Source organism: Anarhichas minor, unplaced genomic scaffold (assembly GCF_050575085.1).
Source record: "Anarhichas minor isolate MPS153535 unplaced genomic scaffold, ASM5057508v1 ptg000136l, whole genome shotgun sequence".
Lineage (NCBI taxonomy): Eukaryota > Metazoa > Chordata > Actinopteri > Perciformes > Anarhichadidae > Anarhichas > Anarhichas minor.
In genome coordinates this window covers 19496258-19514829 of record NW_027466582.1, presented here as the reverse complement: position 1 = coordinate 19514829, position 18572 = coordinate 19496258, and the positions used below count along the sequence as shown (strand labels likewise).

The following is an 18572-nucleotide window of genomic DNA, read 5'->3' as shown; positions in this document are numbered from 1 at the left end:
TATTTTGCCCGATCTTCAGTCCACTTTTTTGCTGGACAAAAATTGCTCTCCGGCCACCCAGACAGAGATAAGGCCACTGTGTGACAGACTGTTGCCAGACTGACATCGTCCAGTGGAATGTACACGTCAGAGTGTGAGGTGTGTGTGTAGACAAGGGTGCTACTGAAGACAGAGGGCACTTCAGGTTCACAGGGTCAGGAGATGTCTGTCTGGGACGCATGTGTAGCAGCACAGAACACACTTCAGACAAACCTTTGGAGAAATAACCAGCTATGACTGCTCATAAATTACCAACACTATTCAGATTATACTAAATTGAATGGACACAGAAGTGAATTTGGGTAATCCGACAGATGGGTTGTTGAGATTAATAATCATGTTTGTAGTCAGTTATATTTTGTTGATCATTGTATCATGACAATAACAATAAATCCTGCCAAATAGTGTTCTCCTTTTCTCTTTTGGGGCAGTGAATTCCCAGAAAGAGCATTATGAACAATCATGATTTGAACTTTGTGGTGCATTTGGCTTTCAAAAATACAGTTGAGCAAGTATGTAAATACATAAAGTGTACAAATAAATGGTGATTTGATTGTCTGATTTCCCACAATCCAGATGAATCTTAATGACTATTTATTTACGCCATAAAGAGCGGATTTTTAGATCCTCATTCTGACATCAAATGCAACACAGGCATAGTTTTTAGTGGAACTATGGTGAAGTTACACCCACAATACTGATGGCACTCGAGTCTAATTGTTGCTGTTTGAAGTATGGCCACTTAGATATCCTGTTTAGGATGGGGCTGTATTGTCGCACCTTTGTTCTGATAAGGGCCCCTGCCCCCATTGACAAAGTGCGAACGACTGGGAGGGCCGCAACAATATAAGGGGCCGAAGGAGTGTCAGGGGGACACTTTCTATCTCTGGGTGACTCGTGCTACTGTGCTGCTGTTTATCACACTGAAGTTTCGACTCATGGATTTCCTCCGCGCTTGTGTCCTCTGCACCGCTCTCCTCGGTCTCGCCGAGGCTTTTACGCACCAGGATATGAAGGACGCGCTGCTGCAGAAACTCGGGTTGGATGAAGTTCCAAAGATCCATAAGAGGGATCTGGAGAATCTGGTTGTTCCAGCGCATATCAGAAACAAGTACACGTCCATGCTGAAGATGCACCAGAGCAGGAGACGCAGATCTCTGCCCAGTCTGGCGGGCATCCTCAGAGGAATCCCCGGTAATGCAGGTATGGCCCGTTTCCATTTTTTAAATGCATAACATGTAATTTGTAGCAATTCAAATGGAAATAACTTTGACACAGATACCAGTTAAAGTAAACAGTTATTTACGTGCGTAATTATGACACAAGGTGCGCAAAGACTATTTTACGCACAAAAATGCCTTTACCAAACGGACATTTTAAGCTGCTCGGAAGAGAGAATCGCCCATAACGCTGACATTGCTCTGTGTTTTAGATATTTCCGGGGAGTATGTGTATTCCGACACCACTCGGCAACGCATAGTGTTCGACATGGAGGCGAGGATTCCGGATAACAGCGAGGTGACCATGGCGGAGCTGAAACTCTACCAGCGGGCTTCCTACCACAAACGCTTCGCGGTGGAGAGGAAGAACCACCGGGCCGTCAACAACGCTCGGGTCAGCATCTACTGGGTGGAGGTGCTGCCCAACGGATCTAACCGGACATCACTGGTAGATTCACGGTAAGGGATCGTTTCCTCACGGCGGATTTATGTAAATATCTTAATTGTCGAGCAATTACTGGGGGACATCATCTCAGTCTAAGTGGCTTATTTTAGTAATAATAATTCAATTGTATTCATCTCCAGGAAATATCCGTTGTTTTTTATTCTTTTAACTCCTTTTAATTAATCGCCCTTATCTCTCGTGTTCACAGGTTGATCCCCATTCACGAGACCGGCTGGAAGAGCTTTGATGTGACACAGGCGGTGCACTATTGGTCCAAGACCCAGCAGAAGACACCTATGCACATGGAGGTGTGGCTCGAGGGCGAGAGACCCGGCAGCTACGCGGCAGAGGTGGCCAAGAGTGTTCGCTTTACCACCCAGGAGCAGACGGACAACACCTTGGGAAGGCCCGAGCTCATCCTCTACACACTGAACCTCGAAGAATACGGGTAAGGGCGCGAGCGTTTGATATACAGGATATTGTATCAGCGTGGTAATTGGCCCACACCCTCCATTTTTTTTAACCTGTCATATTTGCATTGCAAGTTAACTTTCTCATGGTTTGGAGAAATCATTAAGAGTAATGAGTAAGAGTCCAAAGAGCACATGGAATTAATTCAAGCGTTCTCCCAAATTGTAGTGTTTTATACTTCTGACTCTTTGTGCTGAAGTTATAATGGAGTTCTAATAAGGTCTAATTGTGTAGATTCACCCACTAAAAAACATTAAATAACATAGTCGGATAATTGTGGCAAGCAGGGGCGTAGCAAAGAGACTCCGGGCCCCCAGAGAAAAAAATAAAAACAGCATGAGACTTTCTAACAGCGGCCATCTAACTGTTCTTCATCCTTTCCTCCTCAGTTCTCGCGGCGACTGCGACATCAACCGAAACAAAGATACCTGCTGCAGGGAACAGTACTTCATTGACTTCCGCGCACTCACCTGGACCCAGTACTGGATCATCGAGCCGGCGGGGTACCAGGCCTTCAGATGCACCGGAGGCTGCAAGCAGCCCAAGCGCAACTACAGCTTTGGGGAGAGGCGGTGCACGGTGTCGGAGAGCGCCCCGTTACCCATCATGTACCTGGTGAAGAAGGGGGACTACACCGAGATAGAAGTAGCCGAGTTCCCCAACATGATTGTAGAGAGGTGCGCGTGCACTATGGACAATGTCTCCATAGTATGAAGTCATAGACAGCTACTATAGTACTTTTGTAATCTCAGACTGTAAGTACTACAGTGATATTATAGTGTCTTTTCATTGGGATGTTGATATGTTTAATGCTGTTAAACAACACGTCTAGTACTTTATATTTAAATGGACATTTATCGGGAGATTTTCACACGACATGGCAGTCCTGCCGCCATAAACTCCATCTCCTTCCATCAGCACTTTTATATATTTTGTAAATTTGTTATATCTTTTTTGCGTTGAATCTGCAGCAATCATTCAAATTCTGTCTGATGTGTTATATTTTTTTCAAGCTGTACATAATATGGATGAGTTTATGTTTGGAAAATAAAATATTTAGTTTCACTCTCTGGTCCCTCCTCTTCCCTGCTGTCGAGCATTCGGCTGTCTGGGCCCCCATTCGCATTCATGATCACATTCACATGCGGGCCTCCTCCGCCACCTCTTCATTTACACTTATAGGAAACTGTAGAGAAGAGCAAATCATTTGCCTAATGACTTGTAGCATTTGTCAAGCCGCGGGCACACCGCTGTTGACAAACCGACTCATAATGCTTTGTTTGCGGTGGGAAGGAGCTACATGGCCACATACGGAGAAACGTGTAGTCACTTGGCATTAAGCCGGAGAGAGGGCTCTTTGAGTGTTTACATCGGACTTAGACCGGCCAAATCAGGGCCAGTAGCTAATGCACTGTTTGCTGTCTGAATGGGGGGTCTTGTCATTCACTAATATGCTGCTGATGGAGGTAAACATGCTGCCCTGCCAAAGACAAGCAGCTGTCTGTCTGGGAGGGAAGTGGATTCCCAGCATGCACCTGGAAGCTAAAAGAGACATGATGTGATGTAAAGAATGAATATCACACATACTGGTACTCTTATTAAAGTATTCACCCGTCACACATACTGGTACTCTTATTAAAGTATTCACCTCTCACAAAAGTATCTGTAGTACATATACACCAATATCTGTGGTATAAAACACCAGTATCTGTAGTACATATACACCAATATGTAGTATATACACACCACTATCTGTATTATAAATATACCAGTATCCATAGTACAAATACACCAGGATATGTAGTATATACACACCAGTAACTATCTGTATTATAAATATTAGCAAGTATTAGAAAGTCTCATGCTGTTTATTATTCTCACTTTAACAGATGAAAATAAACAAGTGAGATGGGAACATTTTTGTTTTTCATTTCGTTGCATAATAATTGTGCACACATAGATATTCTCCTAAGAAAGCCAAAACCTCACTTTTACTTTCTTAAATATTCAGGTTTGAGGTTTAATAACATTTTGGATTGACCGAGAGCTCTGTAGTTGTTCAATAATAAAATGAATCCTCAAAAATACAACTTGCCTAATAATAGTGCACGCAGTGTATGTGTTTTCTTTTGTGTATAATCACCTGAAAACAAGATTTGTTGTGCTTTTGTCACCGTAGATTAGAATGAGCCCTTTATATCTACACACAGAGCGAGTCCTCTACACCACCATACAGAACGCACAAAACAAACACAGGTTTTTTTGGTTCCAGTTGGATGCACTCTGCAACCTCACCACCAGATAGCGCCACATCCCACACACTGCACCTTTAAAATATGAAGACAAAGAAACACTCCAACCAAATCAGCGTAAAGATTATTAAAAGCACAAATTAGCACATGCGTGCAACAACATTTCCAGGTCAATGAACCAACACTGGAGCAGAGTTAATTGAATATTTTTCATCATTGACGGAACTTTTTTAACAATGGTGGAAAAATCTGATGGATCGGGAAATCCCACGTTCACAGAGTCTGGTAGGTTCAGTCTCCCATGTGGCAGCCATGAGAAGTCGTCTGTCCGAGGCAACAATGGGAAAAAAACATTGATCTGCTTCGTGTGTGTTGACATGAAAAGTGACCGTACGGTTGGTGCTGTTTCTCCACTTATCTTTTCTCTACATACCCTTCCAGATACACAATCTATGAGCTTGATCTGTATATTAATGATTCAAAAAACACACGTTCAGTATCAAGAGCGCTGCCACCGCCTGTGTGTCAGTCGAAAACTCAAATTATGTTGCAAGACAGATGTAATCATTTCCAAAATTCAAAACTAAAACTGTGTGTGAACACCAGATCTTTCATCATGACTCACACTGAATGGACAGCTAGCGACGTTCACTGAATTCATCAAAAGGTCTATTTGATTAGAATCACAGACTCCGAGTAATAATAGATTGTGACAGAATTTTTACAACACAGTTTGACGCCTCGAGCAGGCCAACAGTTTGCTGATGTGCTTCAGCGGTCGCAGCTTTACGGAGAGTGGCAAAGAGAAAAACACTCTCCAGCCTTGGCTGCAGATCTGTGAGGCTCCACTCACGCACAACTTTGAGCTAGATGCTAACATCAGCATGCTAATGTACTCACAATAACAAAGCATGTGGATGTTCAGCATCTCAGTTCAGTGTGTTAGCATGCTATCATCACTCAAGTACAACTGAGGCTGACGGCCGTGCGATTAGTTTTGCAGGTATTTGATCATAAAACATGTCGATTTTGATCTGGTGATGGAGCTAGATCAAAGGTCCCCGCGTCAAAGTTCTAACAATTCATCCTCTGATTTCCGATTGTCAAGATATTTTAAATCAACCCATACCAGCTTGAGGAAAAGTCAGAGGATCACCAAAGTTTATCCTCTAGAACATCTGTAACAAATTTCTTGTCAATCCATCCAACAGATATTTCACTCTGAGCCATAGACTGTATTTAATAAGAAGTGGACATATTTACCCTGACATCACTCATTGGTCTGTGGACTGTCATTTTTGAAGCCTTGAGTTAAGCATGTTGCCCGCCGCCATCTTTGTTTTTGTCCATCGCCATCTTGTTTTTTGAACTGAAAACAAACTGTGAAAGGGTTAAAGTTGTTAACTCCCAGACCAGACAGCATAGACAACCGAGCTGTAAATCACCGCGTAGCCCCGCCCTAAAGCATCCCCTGCTTTATGGTCTGTTTGACTCTACATGGACCATCATTTACTAAATGAACATCATGCTGTATTGAAGAAGACTTGAAACTAGAGATTGAGACCATAAACTCATGTTCACAATGTTTATAAAACCTGTTTAAAGCGATTTGAAAGTTTTGTTTTCTAGGAAGACAGTGAGCCAAAGCATAAAGGCAAAGCTACACAGTAATGGCTTAAAGTTCCCATATTGTAGAAAATGAGATGTACTTGTTTTTTTCTATTGTAAAGCCAATTTAGTTGCTATATAAATACTGTGAAAGTAAGCTTCAGTAAGGTTGTGATGTCAGAATGACAGTCACCTGAAGTGACGCAAAACTCTGCTGCAGTGACGCTATGAGCGCTGGTACCGCTGACCAATCAGAGCAGACTGGGCTTTCTTCCGAGAGAGAGCTCTTAAAGAGACAGGCGCTAAAACGAAGCGTTTCAGAATAAGGCTGACTACAGATATATTCAGACAGACCGTATGAGAAAAATAAAAATGTTTTTTGAACATGAAAGCATGTGAACATGTTCCAGTAGAAACCTTAAATACATGGATGAACCTGAAAGTGAGGATTATGTCTTCTTTAAAAACGTTAATCTCTTGGAGTGGATCGGTTTAAACCATATTAAATCTCCACCAATTTAATGTTGAAAGATGATCAAATCTGGATATTCCCAATGCAGTGAATACTTTTCCACTGTAACAAACCACAAAGTCAGTGTGTACCAGCTTATTTTACTTTAATAGAGTTGAGACAAATTAAAAAGGAAAATACAGTCCCAGTTTTTAAAACACAAATATAAAAACCGTAAGATAGAAAAGACAACAAATCTCTAAAAGTCTCAAAGCTTTTTGCATTGTTGGTTTAATAATAAAAGACCTGATATACAACCTGCAACATAAAGCGATAAAAATATAGAGTCTGTTGTGTTATAGGTTATACTGTAAACTCAAAAGCTTGCATTCTGCTTGATGTATGTATCCAGAACAATAAAAACGGGAGGGCACAAACTCTCCACACATTTAAATATAGTTGACAATTCATCACACAGCAGTACTGGGGCGAACTAACACTTTCCTAATCACAATACAGTTATTACTCCAAGCCAATTAATTAATGAACATTCGTGCACGGGTTGAAATAGTGGTGACGTATTTACATGTTTATTAAATGTCAACACAGCCAGGTAAAAAACAAACAAAATAAACACACCACTTGTAATCTACGGTGACGGTCTGTCCAGCTCTGCTGTTCTAGTGTTGGAACACAAGCAGGGTGTCCTCTGCCAGGAGAACTTGCCGGGACACATTATGGGCTGCTGGACGAGGAGCTGCCATTATTGCTGGGGCCACACAGTCACCAACTAGGAACTCTGGGGGAGCTTCAGCGCAACAGAACACCTCTGAGTTGATAAAGAGTTCCTCTGCTTGGTCAGGAACAGGTCCTCGTGATCAGCTGGTGGCGTTAATAGGTGGACGGGTTGTGACACTGTGTAGCCCTTTAGGTTTGCTGGTGAAAATGAGTAACCCTGCCCGCTTTCTACCACGTTCGTGCCGAACTAGCATTGGCAGAAATTTGTTCAAAAATTAAATAGTGGTGAAAATATACATTAAAAAAAAGAAGAAAGTCTATTGTGGTTCTGGTTTGAGATTATTTGGACCGATGGGCACTTTCCATTTTAACATCATAACCAAGTGTCCTAGTTTTTAAGCATGTAAATAATAAAATGGCTTACTTTAGTCCTTAAATGGCTTGGTGAAAATACTTTCTCAAAGTGATGTACACTAGAATACCTGAAGGACATTTCCAGGACAACTAGAAGGAATACTTTCCTAATGGGGTGTAAGGGGGGGGGGGGGGGGCTGCTGTCCTCACTGTTTGAAGTAGCAAACTAGGACATTGCCCATTCAAAGGTCTTTTACACACCTTTGAACCGAATCAAAAGTCACAAGCCAAGAAGAATGTAAAAAGCCAACGAGTTGTTTATTGTAGGTCTATGGAGTTTAGGTTACAGGTTGGATACTGGGAACAAAAGACAGTTCATCTGTTGCTTCGGTTTAACTGCGGACTCTATTGACATGTACAGCCTAACAGCAGAATCAGCTACCATGCTTCTCGCTAACAAGCCACGGTTCCTTTCAATCATTACCGTTTCTTTGCACTTCTCATACAGACTACGCAAAGGAAAGAAAAACAACAAATATTTACAATTTGTAATAAAAAAAAAAAAAGCAACACAAAAAAATAAATCACAGCACAGATAAAATGCACAGCCCTGAAAAAAGAAATCTCGCAACATCTGCCCCGGGGCTGGCAAAAGGTTTTTTTTTTTCCTTTAAAAGCACGTCATTTAAAAGTGTGAAAAAAGCATAATGAAATATACAACGAAAGAAATAAAAACAGATGATTGAATGAGACTGAACCCACGTTGTACCCCATGTGTAGATGGATGTAGGAAGCCTCGATTACACTCGGGTATCTGGTCTCCTCCCTGATGTGGAATGTTGTTGCTCCATATCGCGTTAGTCTTCATTGTCAGTTGGTGGGTTAGAGATTATTAAAAGTGGGTTCTAGAGAAAGTAAAATCAAAAGAGCGGCGTGGAGGGATGTTCCGTGGCTAGCGGTGGGTCGGCCACCACTCCGTTACAACAAGTGTCTTAGTAATATCCAGGCTGATACTGCTGGCTCCACGGCTTCTGGTTCCAGAACTGTACGGGACACAAGAGACGCACAGCTTACTTTGTGTTTGTATCCAAGTCAAACGGGCTTTCTTCAGTTTCTACTCATTTCAGTAAGTATATCTACATTCTGCACTGGTAGTAACGGTTTATGGAAGTATTCGTTATTCATGGGAAACTGGGGCAAAATGAGATGAAATATTAAATGCTTATTGTATTTTTCGCTAATGAGGGTAATGGAATCATTAATATCACACAACATGTGGCCGTGGGTCAAGTGATTCCGTTGTATTCACATCTACATGTAGTGTTTGGGTATCGTGTTCAACATCGACAGTCTGAAGTCTGCTCTTAATACTGACCCCTTGCTGCCAGCTCTGGTTGAAGGCTTGGGCCTTGTCCATGCCGTTCCTGTTGCCAAAGTTACCGCTGTTCCTGTTGTTACCGAAGTTGCCATTCTTGTTACCAAAGTTGCCAAAGTTGCCACGGTTACCACCTCTCTGCTGGAACTGCTGTGGGAGAGAGGCAGGACAATGATGACCATGTCGCCACCCACAAACAAAACAAAAAACAGATCACATGACAACAGGAAGAAAGAGTGTCATTATCAAACCCACCTGGTTGTGATGTCCCCTGGATCCACCGCGATGCATGTTGACTCCTCCTCCTCCGCCTCCGCCTCCTCTGCTCATGTTTCCTCGGTTCATTGGGCCACCTCTGTTCATGTGACCCCCTCTGGGTCCCATGTTACCCCTCATTGGTCCGCCCCTGGGAGAACCGCCCAGGCTGGGGATGGGGCCACCGCCCCGGTTGAAGTTGCCACGGTTATGGAACCCTCCCCTGAAGGCTGGGGGAGGCAGGAAGCCGCGAGGTGGACGGTTGAAGCCGCCACGGGGGCCAGGGGCTGCAAAAACATCAGGAGCAGTACAAGTTAGCATGAATGCAATAAATGGTCTTTACAACAACAAGAATACATATATTCTATGAATAAAATGGTGATTACATCCCAAATATAATACTACCTCCTCTGAAGTTGCCTCTGTTCTGGAAGCCTCCGCGGCCACCGCCTCTCTGTCCGGGTCCACTGCCACGGCCAAACTGGTTCTTGCCCCCCCGGCCGCCGCCGCGCAGGCCGCCACCTCTTTTTGGTGTTGTGCTCCCCTGGTTGGGCTTCTTCTCGGCCGGCAGAGCCGTCTTGCTCTCTTCTTTGTACTGTTCCAGCAGCTTGCCGGCCTCCTCCTTCTGCAGCTCGGCAAAGACGACGTCGCTGAAGCTCTCTCCCTCCTCAGGCAGAGAGTAGAAGCCTGACATGGAGGGAAAACAAGGGACGTGATAAGGAGGAGAGACTCACCTGAATCAGACAGAAAAACAAAGAACAGTAAAGGTTTTATTGATTTCGACTACCATGTATTTTTACCTTTCATTTTGAAGACAGCGTGCTCAGGCACTTCTTTGCCATCACTCTCGACCTTCTTCTGGACTCTCTGCTTGTAGTCGTCGTCAGAGGGGCAGACCACCACAGCCTTGCGCTGGAAGCCTGCAAACAAGCACATCTTTCTCTTCTGGCCTGGGGCCGACAGGTTGGTCTGGGGGAAGAGAAAGAGGCTCATTGGTACTGGGTTTTTATAGCGTTTGATTTGAAGGTAATCTGTAGAACTAAATAAAACAAATCCAGCACAAGCCACTTACATGATCCAGGATGTAGTTTCTCTTCTTGCGGGCGGCGATCTCAATGAACTTTCCCAGGAAAAGAGGTGCTCGCTGGGAAATGGCGCTCAGTTTTGTGATGTCTTTTGACTGGCGCTTCAGGCTGTTGATCTGTATTAAATGATTGGACAAAATACAATGTCAACATATTAAACAGTAGAGACAGTATGAACTAATGAAAACAGCAGCTGCATCAGGACTGACCATCATCTTGTCCACAATGGTGTCACTGCCCAGGATGTAGTACTTCCCAGGGTTTTCCTGGACATGGTTCTTCACCCATGTGGTCTTCCCTGAGCCTGGCAGGCCGACCATCACTATGATCTACATGACATGAAAGGCCAAATTACATAAAATCACTATACATTCTGCTGAATATTAGTTACAAACATACTCCATGACTAATCAAAGGAATTACATTACTATGCCTACCTCGCAGTCAGCCTTGGTCTGGGGCCCCTTGAGCCCCCGGACTCTGTCGTCCACGGGGATCTGCTGCATGAAGGTGTAACCCTGGGGCAGAGGGAAGTACGGAGTCTCCATCTGGCCAAAGTTGAACTCCACAGCACAGTTGTGGCAGATGACGTGGGGGAAGAGAGCCTGGCCGTTCAGAGAGTCCTTCTTGACCTGGAAAGCAGCGGCCGGCTCGCCGCCGTTCTTGGAGAAGGACAACACCGCCTCCTCCCCCTCAAAGTCCTAAACAGAGAAAGCAATATGAGAAATTGTGATGAAGACGAGTTGAAATGTGAACAAATGGACCAGCCATTTAGACAAATAACACAAAGTAAAAGTTGGCAGTTCTTTCACCTTCATATTGAGGTTTCTGCTTTTAAGTCCATTACGCTGGCTTGGTTTTCATCTACTTTAATAAACTGACAAAATACGAGCAGCATGCATGTCTTACAATAAGGCAGCAGATGACATCATTCTCCTCGTAGGTTTCTCCAAAGTCCTCTGTCACACAGTTGGTGGTCTTCTTGCCTTTCCCGGAGTATGCATAAGAATGTTCCTCCTCACCTAAACAATTAATGGGAGAAACATGAATTGACAAAAATAAAAAAAATATATAAAAAAATCTATTAAAAAAGCCTTTTTGAGACGTCTAGCAGAAGGAATCTCAGTCACTGGGACTCTTATTATGGTGTGTGAATCATGTGTGTTGGCAATAAGCCAGCCACCATTACCATGATGCAGCCTGAGCTGGAGCCATTTTACATGGCCATGTCATGCTGCTTATGAACCACTAGAGGGACCTCAAGGAAGACCACAGAAGCCTGTTTTTGTATTAATATAAATATATAAAACAGATACTTTGTCAGAGTTTTGCTGTCTTCCAATGAATCCAATGTTAAGTCCATTCAAGATACTGCACAGTATTTGGAGCACTGCAGAATTCTGCATGCATGAAACATATCCTGCACTGGCCTGGTCACCATTTTGTGCATCAGAAGTAATGATATCCCATCATGTTCCAGATAATACTTGAACAGTTAGCTGTGCACCACATGTGTGACGTGACAAAATGATTCTGGAAGAGAGTGGAAGAAACGCTGCCACGAGTAAACGGAAAGTTACTGCTGGACTCAACACTTCATTCCACGCAGCCAGCAGTATAATATACAGAAGAGTGTAGAGCTAGAGCATACAGAAGACACTGACCGAGGAGGAGGGTGCCAGTAGACAGGGACCAGCCGACCTGCACATCATGAATCTCCATGTTCTTGCTGGAAATGTGCTTCACGGGAATTTTCTCTGCAATCTGTTGACATGAAGCAAAATACACAAACAAAATGTATCAGGACTCGTTTCCACTAGTCCGCTGTGCGTCCATTTTACACAACGCTTGTACACACTGTTGAGTTCTACACGAGTGATAAAACATTCCGGGATGCATTAGGAATGAGAATGTGTTTAGGTCACTGTTACTGTACCTTCATCTCAAAGCAGGCTTTGCCTTTGTTCACACCGTAGGTTCCCTTGCCTCCGGACCAGAGGTAAGCAAAGCTCTCCATAGTGAGAGATGAGGCACTGTAACGGTCCCGTGACACCTTAAAGTGCAGGTCGCAGTTGTCTAGAGCACAACAAAAAAAGAGCACACTGATCAGTATCTGTATCCAGGTAAATGGGCCTCCGATGAAGAGTGTGGTAATGTTTCAGCTAGTCATCTTTGACTTATAATATTGGATCTTTGAATCAAAGTGGCTTAAAATATTCCTTTAAACCTGTCACTCACAGGTATCCAGGCAGACTTTTGTGTCATCAAACTCCTCATCTTCTTCCTCCAGGGGGGGCACGGGAGACTTAAATGAGGCCCTGAAAAGAGACACCAACCAGTCAGCGATAGGGTTCACATGTCGATGCAACTGCATGGAACACAAAAGATGTCTTGGGTACCACTTGCTGAAAAATATTTGGGGAGAAAGGTGGAAAGACAGACTAAGGGAAGCAACACAAAATAGGAACAGTAAGTGGGGGAAGCGAGTCTCCAAAGTCTTTATTTTTGGCCTTGGCAGACAGCACTTACCTTCTAGTATCCAGTGAAATCTAAAACGTGAGAGATACACAGAGAGAGAGAGAGAGAGAGAGAGAGAACCTCTGCTGTCCCTAGCACTCACTGCTATCCACTGGTCAAAGTGATAGAAGACCTTTCCCCTTTCAGATCAGTGTGTTTATGATCTCCAGGATTGCTGTGGGGTCAGTCAAAGTGACAGCAGGTACAGTTTATTTAACTTCCCATATGTGGAATCCTAAAATGAAAAAGGTCCCGACCGACTCACTATTCTGAGTGTGAAGGACATGCTTGGCTGCTTGAAATGAGTCATGTGAGCTACAGCAACTTACCAACTCTGTAGCTTGAGATTAGGTACACAATTCCACTACGGGAAGTTTAAGAATCTAGTTCAAAGTTGTAAAGAGTTGCACATTTCAATAAGGCTTCTGCATTGTTCCACCTGATGCAATGATCTATGTCCAGTGGAGTAGTCATTATTCAGCAGGAATCAAATCAAAGATTTGGGCTGATTATCCGCAGCAGTCTCAACATCTCCGGAGACATCTGACATCGTAGTTCTTAAAACAGCCTTGAATGCAGCACGAATGGCTGTGGGGGGGGGGGGGCTTTATGGTGGCTCTGGAGCAAGTAGCCTGAGGTGGAGTGTATGGTCAGTGCAGTCAGTGAGTGCTGCTCTATAGGCCTATGGCTGCCCAGGGGCCCCAGGCGTCACAGAGTGGATTAAAGCTCTAATAAAAGATATGGTATTGGGGAAAAGACAGAAAATCGGGACTTTCAAATTGTAAATGAATGAACACTTGCAATAAAATATTTAACTGTCAGATAGGAAGGGGCCAAAAAGGACCTAAAGAGGCAGCACTACCATTGCGTTGAAATAATTCTCCCAGACTTTTCCCGAAGAAGAAAAAATAAATAAAATAAAATTAAAAAAAAAAAATCCTCAAAAATAATTTCTGTTTTCTGACGTTGGATTCTTTAAAGTGTGTCAACAGCGCAATGACAACAAAACACTGACCAAGAAGTAGGTACACGTATGCACACATAAACATCCACGCACACCATGCATGAAGTCACCTGGGCGGGGGGTAGAAAAGAGTCTTGCAAGCACACGTCCACGCTCTCACACCATGATAACAAACAACACATGATACATGAGACAGAAATAGCAGTTTGACGGCATACAACCAGTGAAATAAAAAACAAAACGATAAAAAAAAAAAGACCATTGCGAGGTAAAACGATGGACGGTAAATGACGAGCTCCTCCGTGGACGTTCCAAACACTTTGGACATTTTGCTACATCCTTGTGTTCTACTCTGCAGCACTGGACCCCTCCTCCCACGCCTCTCAGCTATTCTTCCCCCCTCCCTCCAATCATTCATTAAGAAGTGCACATCTGCTACTTTCCTCTGGGTTCTCTCTTGAGCAGCCTGGCTTCACCTTGAGGACACAACTGGCTTTCCAAAACAATAAGTGGCATGAGGAACAGATGTGAAAATTCAGAGACTTGATAGTTGCACTTCTGCTACAGAATGCAGTCCATTTGAGACACAAATGTGAGTGGGCACTGTCAAAAGTAAGGCTCTTTAAAGTAGTCAGGGATGACCCTCAAAACATGTGTGAAAGTGAGGTAGTTAATAAATAGTATAATACTTGAAAATGAGGGTTTTCCTCATGCTAATTATATGTGCATTGGCACTTAAAGCCAATACAGTTCAACAAAGCTATGGATGGCGCTTCAGGGATGCTAAAGGCCATTTTTGCTCTGTCCCATCCTTACCAGCTGTATTTGTTCTCTTCAATAAATTCAAAGTAGCCCCTTCCATGTTCCTCCCGGCGTCTCTTAACACCCTTCTTATTCTTCTGATCAGCATTCGTGTCTTTGTCCGCATCCCCTTTGAAAATAGAACAAAGATATAGAATGAGGTGTTCCTTTTTGTGAGAGAGAGGTCGGACTGGCAGTGGGGTTCTGACCCACAAAGCCCGTTCATTAGTTACATTGTGTCGACCATAATCATCAATAGTAAGGTAACCAAAGAGGTAACACCTCACGATTACACTTTAATATATATATATATATATATATATATATATATACACAATCATACTACATGAATTGTAACAGCTCTAATGACCAGATAATAATTACAATATAGGCTGGTCCAAATGAACATTGTGAACAGTGTTTGCTGGGGCTGGAAAAACAAGTCTCTGCAAAGTAAAGGGGACATCAACCCTGGTATAAAGGGCTTGGAATGTATTGTGTTCAATACGATTCAGATGTTAGCCTATATTATTAAGGAGGACAGATCTACTGCTGTCTAAGGACGAATGCATCATGCAAGGAAATGGGAATGTCTATTTAGACCTGATTGGCACCCCCCACATCTTACCCTGAATTGCCTAGGTGAATCTCACGGTAAACCGACATTTTCTAAATTCTTCTAACAAGATGACACTTTCTATCCAACCCACGGCCTAACTAACCACGTGCTAAACAAGCAGTTCGACGCCTGGCCCGTCTTCTGCACAGCAAGTGCAAATGTTCCCAGTCTTTCTTTAGGCAAATGCGCTTGGACATAAACACCGAAGGAATTCGTAAATAGAGTTTAATTTGTACTAAACTTGGAACTGCCCAATTGTGCCTTCGGAGCTTAGAGTAGCGTAATTAGTATGATAGAAGCGGATGCCAGGCACCCTGCTATCACCGCAGTGGCATTCCACTGCTTTAAAGTTAGATCTTTATTTAACGTGGGCGCCCCAATTTATTGTGGGTTAAAGAGTAACGTAAAGTGATCATCTTGTTTCACCGCCACCACACTACCAACCAATTTAAAGCCAGACTTCAATGCGGGAACCACTGAACTAGCTAACCGGCGACCGCTAGTTATCACTGCACCAAAGACACAAAGAAAATGACGTTAGCTGGCAAGCTAACACGCTAACCAAGCGAATCGAAAAACCAGACTATGCTACGTTAAATCAATGTCTTGTGTTTAACTTCATTCGCATAACGTTTTCAATTGTGACGAACGATATTCTACCATTACATAAGAATGATAAAGTTAACATTTGTGAACTGGAATATCGACAATACGTTACAAAATGATTAGCGTTAGCTTTAGCCAAGGTGGGGACCGATGCTAACTTGAAATTAGCATGAGCAGCTAGCCGTTTCAGTTTGTGGCTAACGCTTGCTAGTTTAGTGAGGTCACGCTATCGCTCAACATGGACGCTCTGTTGTATGGTAACGGATTGGAATTTAGTCATTCCCAGCCGGCTCCCTCCCGCGGTAGCATTAACGCTGTAGGAAAACCTGACACCCAGCAACAGTCCATCCAGCCAGTCACATTTTCATAACCAATCCGGGTGACTCACCCTCAGCAGCCTGGTCCGCGGGCTCACCATCCTCCGTGTCTATTTTCTCCATGTCGTCGACATCTCCCTTGAGCATGGGATCCATCTCGTCGTCCTCGTCTCCCTCCTCACCCATCTCTTCGTCTTCAGCAGCGCCATCGCCCCCATTTTTAGGCGCTTCTACTACTTCTTCTTCTTCTTCCTCCTCCTCCTCCTCCTCCTCCTCGTTGGCCTCCATACTTTCTTCTATCGGGCCCTCGCCTTCTTCTTCCTCTCCCATACCCTCCTGGTCGGCGGCCTGGCCGGAACCCTCAGCCGCTGCAGCTTCTTGGTCTAGTGGGGGGTTTCCTGCAAGGGCCTCCTCGTCCAGCGCGGCCTGCAAGCGGTCCATCAGCTCGGCCTTCAGCCCTTTATCCGAAAGATCACGCTTTTTCAGCTCGTCCTTCAGCTCGTTCACTTTCAGCTTTTTGACGTTAATTGAGCTCATTGTGGATGTTTGACTGCAAAATGTATTAAGTAAAATTCACAAATACGATAAATAAATAACTGGACGGGCTTTGTCGACGGATGTAGCTCAATATACTGCGCCAAATGGCACCCGCGCTGTCCGACCAATCTTTCACCGGCAAAAGAGCTGTGCTTATCCCGGGGTGTGGGGGAGGAAGATGACGTCTTACCGTAATTACCCAGAGAGCAGCGCGGCTGGGTTATACAGCCCGCCGACCATCTGTCGCTGGCGTAATAACAAAACCAATCTCATAGAAAGCGGTGATGTGGAAAAAAGTGGGGCAAAATGTGGAGGAAAAATGCAACACTTAGGACACCAAAGATTATACTAATTTTGTCTTTGTTTGCATGATTCACATAGGCCTAGCCTACGTTTGGAAAAAAGTAAATCTACTGCATAATATGATAATAAAGTTTAGATGAATAAAGGGGCGATAAAATAGGACGCTATTCAAAATAATAGTCAATACTCTTAACCCTATTTAATTTAAATTTAAAATTGTTCTTGTGCGAGTAGTCTATAATGTATATCTTTCCATGGAGTGAAACTCATGAATTCATCCAACTACACAGTTCGCTATTTTACATTCAATACTGTTATGATTTAGGGTGGCTATTATCTACCACTAAGCCAATCAGGTAGAGGAGGTTCACTTTAATCAGCCATAGTATAACTTTTAATTGATTTGAATCTGTAGTTTCATTTTATCTGCTCAAACATGATGACAGAAGAGTTGAGGACTGTTTACAACTTCTTGTCTATTTCGAAAATACCAAATGATCAAGTCACGAAACAAATGCTGTAATTTTAAGACGTTTTTTCAGTCAATGTGAAAAATGTTGATGCAAAAATATAACAAATAAAAACAAATGTCTCTGTGCATAAAGACACCATGGTGATTTGTTGTTTTGTCAACGTTTTAACTAAACAAAATATTCTCAATTTAAAGGGGCACACCATTCACCATTCTGTCAAAACGGTTGTGTAATTGTGACGATCAGATGTATAAATGTAGGCTCCCGCGTTTTAAGAGTTTAACCCTTAAAGTGAGGATATCTCGCCTTCCGCTGCATCAATTTTGACCGTTCTGTGTTTACCTGTCTCTTGCGAGTCTCCCAACATCATCGAGACACAATACTAAATGTCTGTAGTATCCCTTTAATCTATTTTTTGCCTCTGCCTCTGCTATCTGACATTGTTCTGCATAGTTCAATAACGTTATTTAAAAAAAAGCCTTATACCACACTATCTTCTCTTTTTACTTACTATTACTGCAAAGGGTACTTCTATCCTTAACAGCAACATCACCAGAAGGCATATTATAATAATAACTTTATTTCTAAGGCTGCCAGTTGGCTCATAAGGGGTCAACATTTCTGCTATATGTTTTGGGGCCAGACCCAGTGCTTTAAAAGTGATCAGTAAAATGTACCTTACAGTGATGCATCATGGGAGCAGTGTTACAGTGAGCGCATGTCTCCACGTCCATGCAGACAGCTTTCTCTCACTATTGTGCTGCAAGAGGGTTCACGAGGAACTTGTAGGAGAGAGAATTACGTTTTGAAATTAAGTGAATTCCATTTAAAAAAGTTTATTTTGACTGTTTCTGTGAACGCTTGCTCTTTACTGCCTCCCGGAGGAGGTCATCGTAAATAACCAAGTGAATTCATGAAGCGTTTCCTCAGTGCGCTCACTCCTCCTCCACTGTGCCACTGGTCACCACTCCTCTGAGGACAGCGTCTCCAGCCTCTTAGTTTGTCATATTTTGTTTTTGTTGACGTACGCCAATACTATGAGTGAAATGTGTTTGCTTTTTATCCACGGAGCTTTGGTGAAAAGAAATGAAAAGCGCGCCCTGCCTTTGTTCGGATATCTTTTAAAATATTAACAAGTTGTC

The 18572-nt window shown here is 43.3% G+C and overlaps 2 protein-coding genes across 3 annotated transcripts; one reads left to right on the top strand and one right to left on the bottom strand.

Moving 5' to 3' along the window:
• The first annotated feature begins 977 nt into the window (after positions 1 to 977).
• On the top strand, positions 978 to 2889 carry lft1 (lefty1). Its single transcript, XM_076084796.1, has 4 exons — positions 978 to 1242; positions 1472 to 1718; positions 1913 to 2152; positions 2565 to 2889. Exons 1-4 carry the CDS (start codon positions 978 to 980, stop codon positions 2887 to 2889), a joined length of 1077 nt encoding a protein of 358 aa, XP_075940911.1.
• Positions 2890 to 7872: 4983 nt separating this feature from the next.
• On the bottom strand, positions 7873 to 16825 carry hnrnpub (heterogeneous nuclear ribonucleoprotein Ub). Of its 2 annotated transcripts, none has more exons than XM_076083578.1 (14): positions 16189 to 16825; positions 14591 to 14705; positions 12532 to 12611; positions 12230 to 12369; positions 11958 to 12057; positions 11203 to 11315; positions 10731 to 10994; positions 10503 to 10622; positions 10281 to 10409; positions 10009 to 10177; positions 9614 to 9895; positions 9209 to 9495; positions 8954 to 9100; positions 7873 to 8621 (listed from the first exon to the last, which is right to left on the bottom strand). In XM_076083578.1, exons 1-14 carry the CDS (start codon positions 16652 to 16654, stop codon positions 8571 to 8573), a joined length of 2463 nt encoding a protein of 820 aa, XP_075939693.1. In that variant the 5' UTR covers positions 16655 to 16825; the 3' UTR covers positions 7873 to 8570. The 2 variants fall into 2 exon arrangements, with proteins under 2 accessions (XP_075939693.1, XP_075939692.1); XM_076083577.1 differs by having other exon boundaries at positions 8954 to 9103; positions 16189 to 16824.
• Positions 16826 to 18572: the final 1747 nt, after the last annotated feature.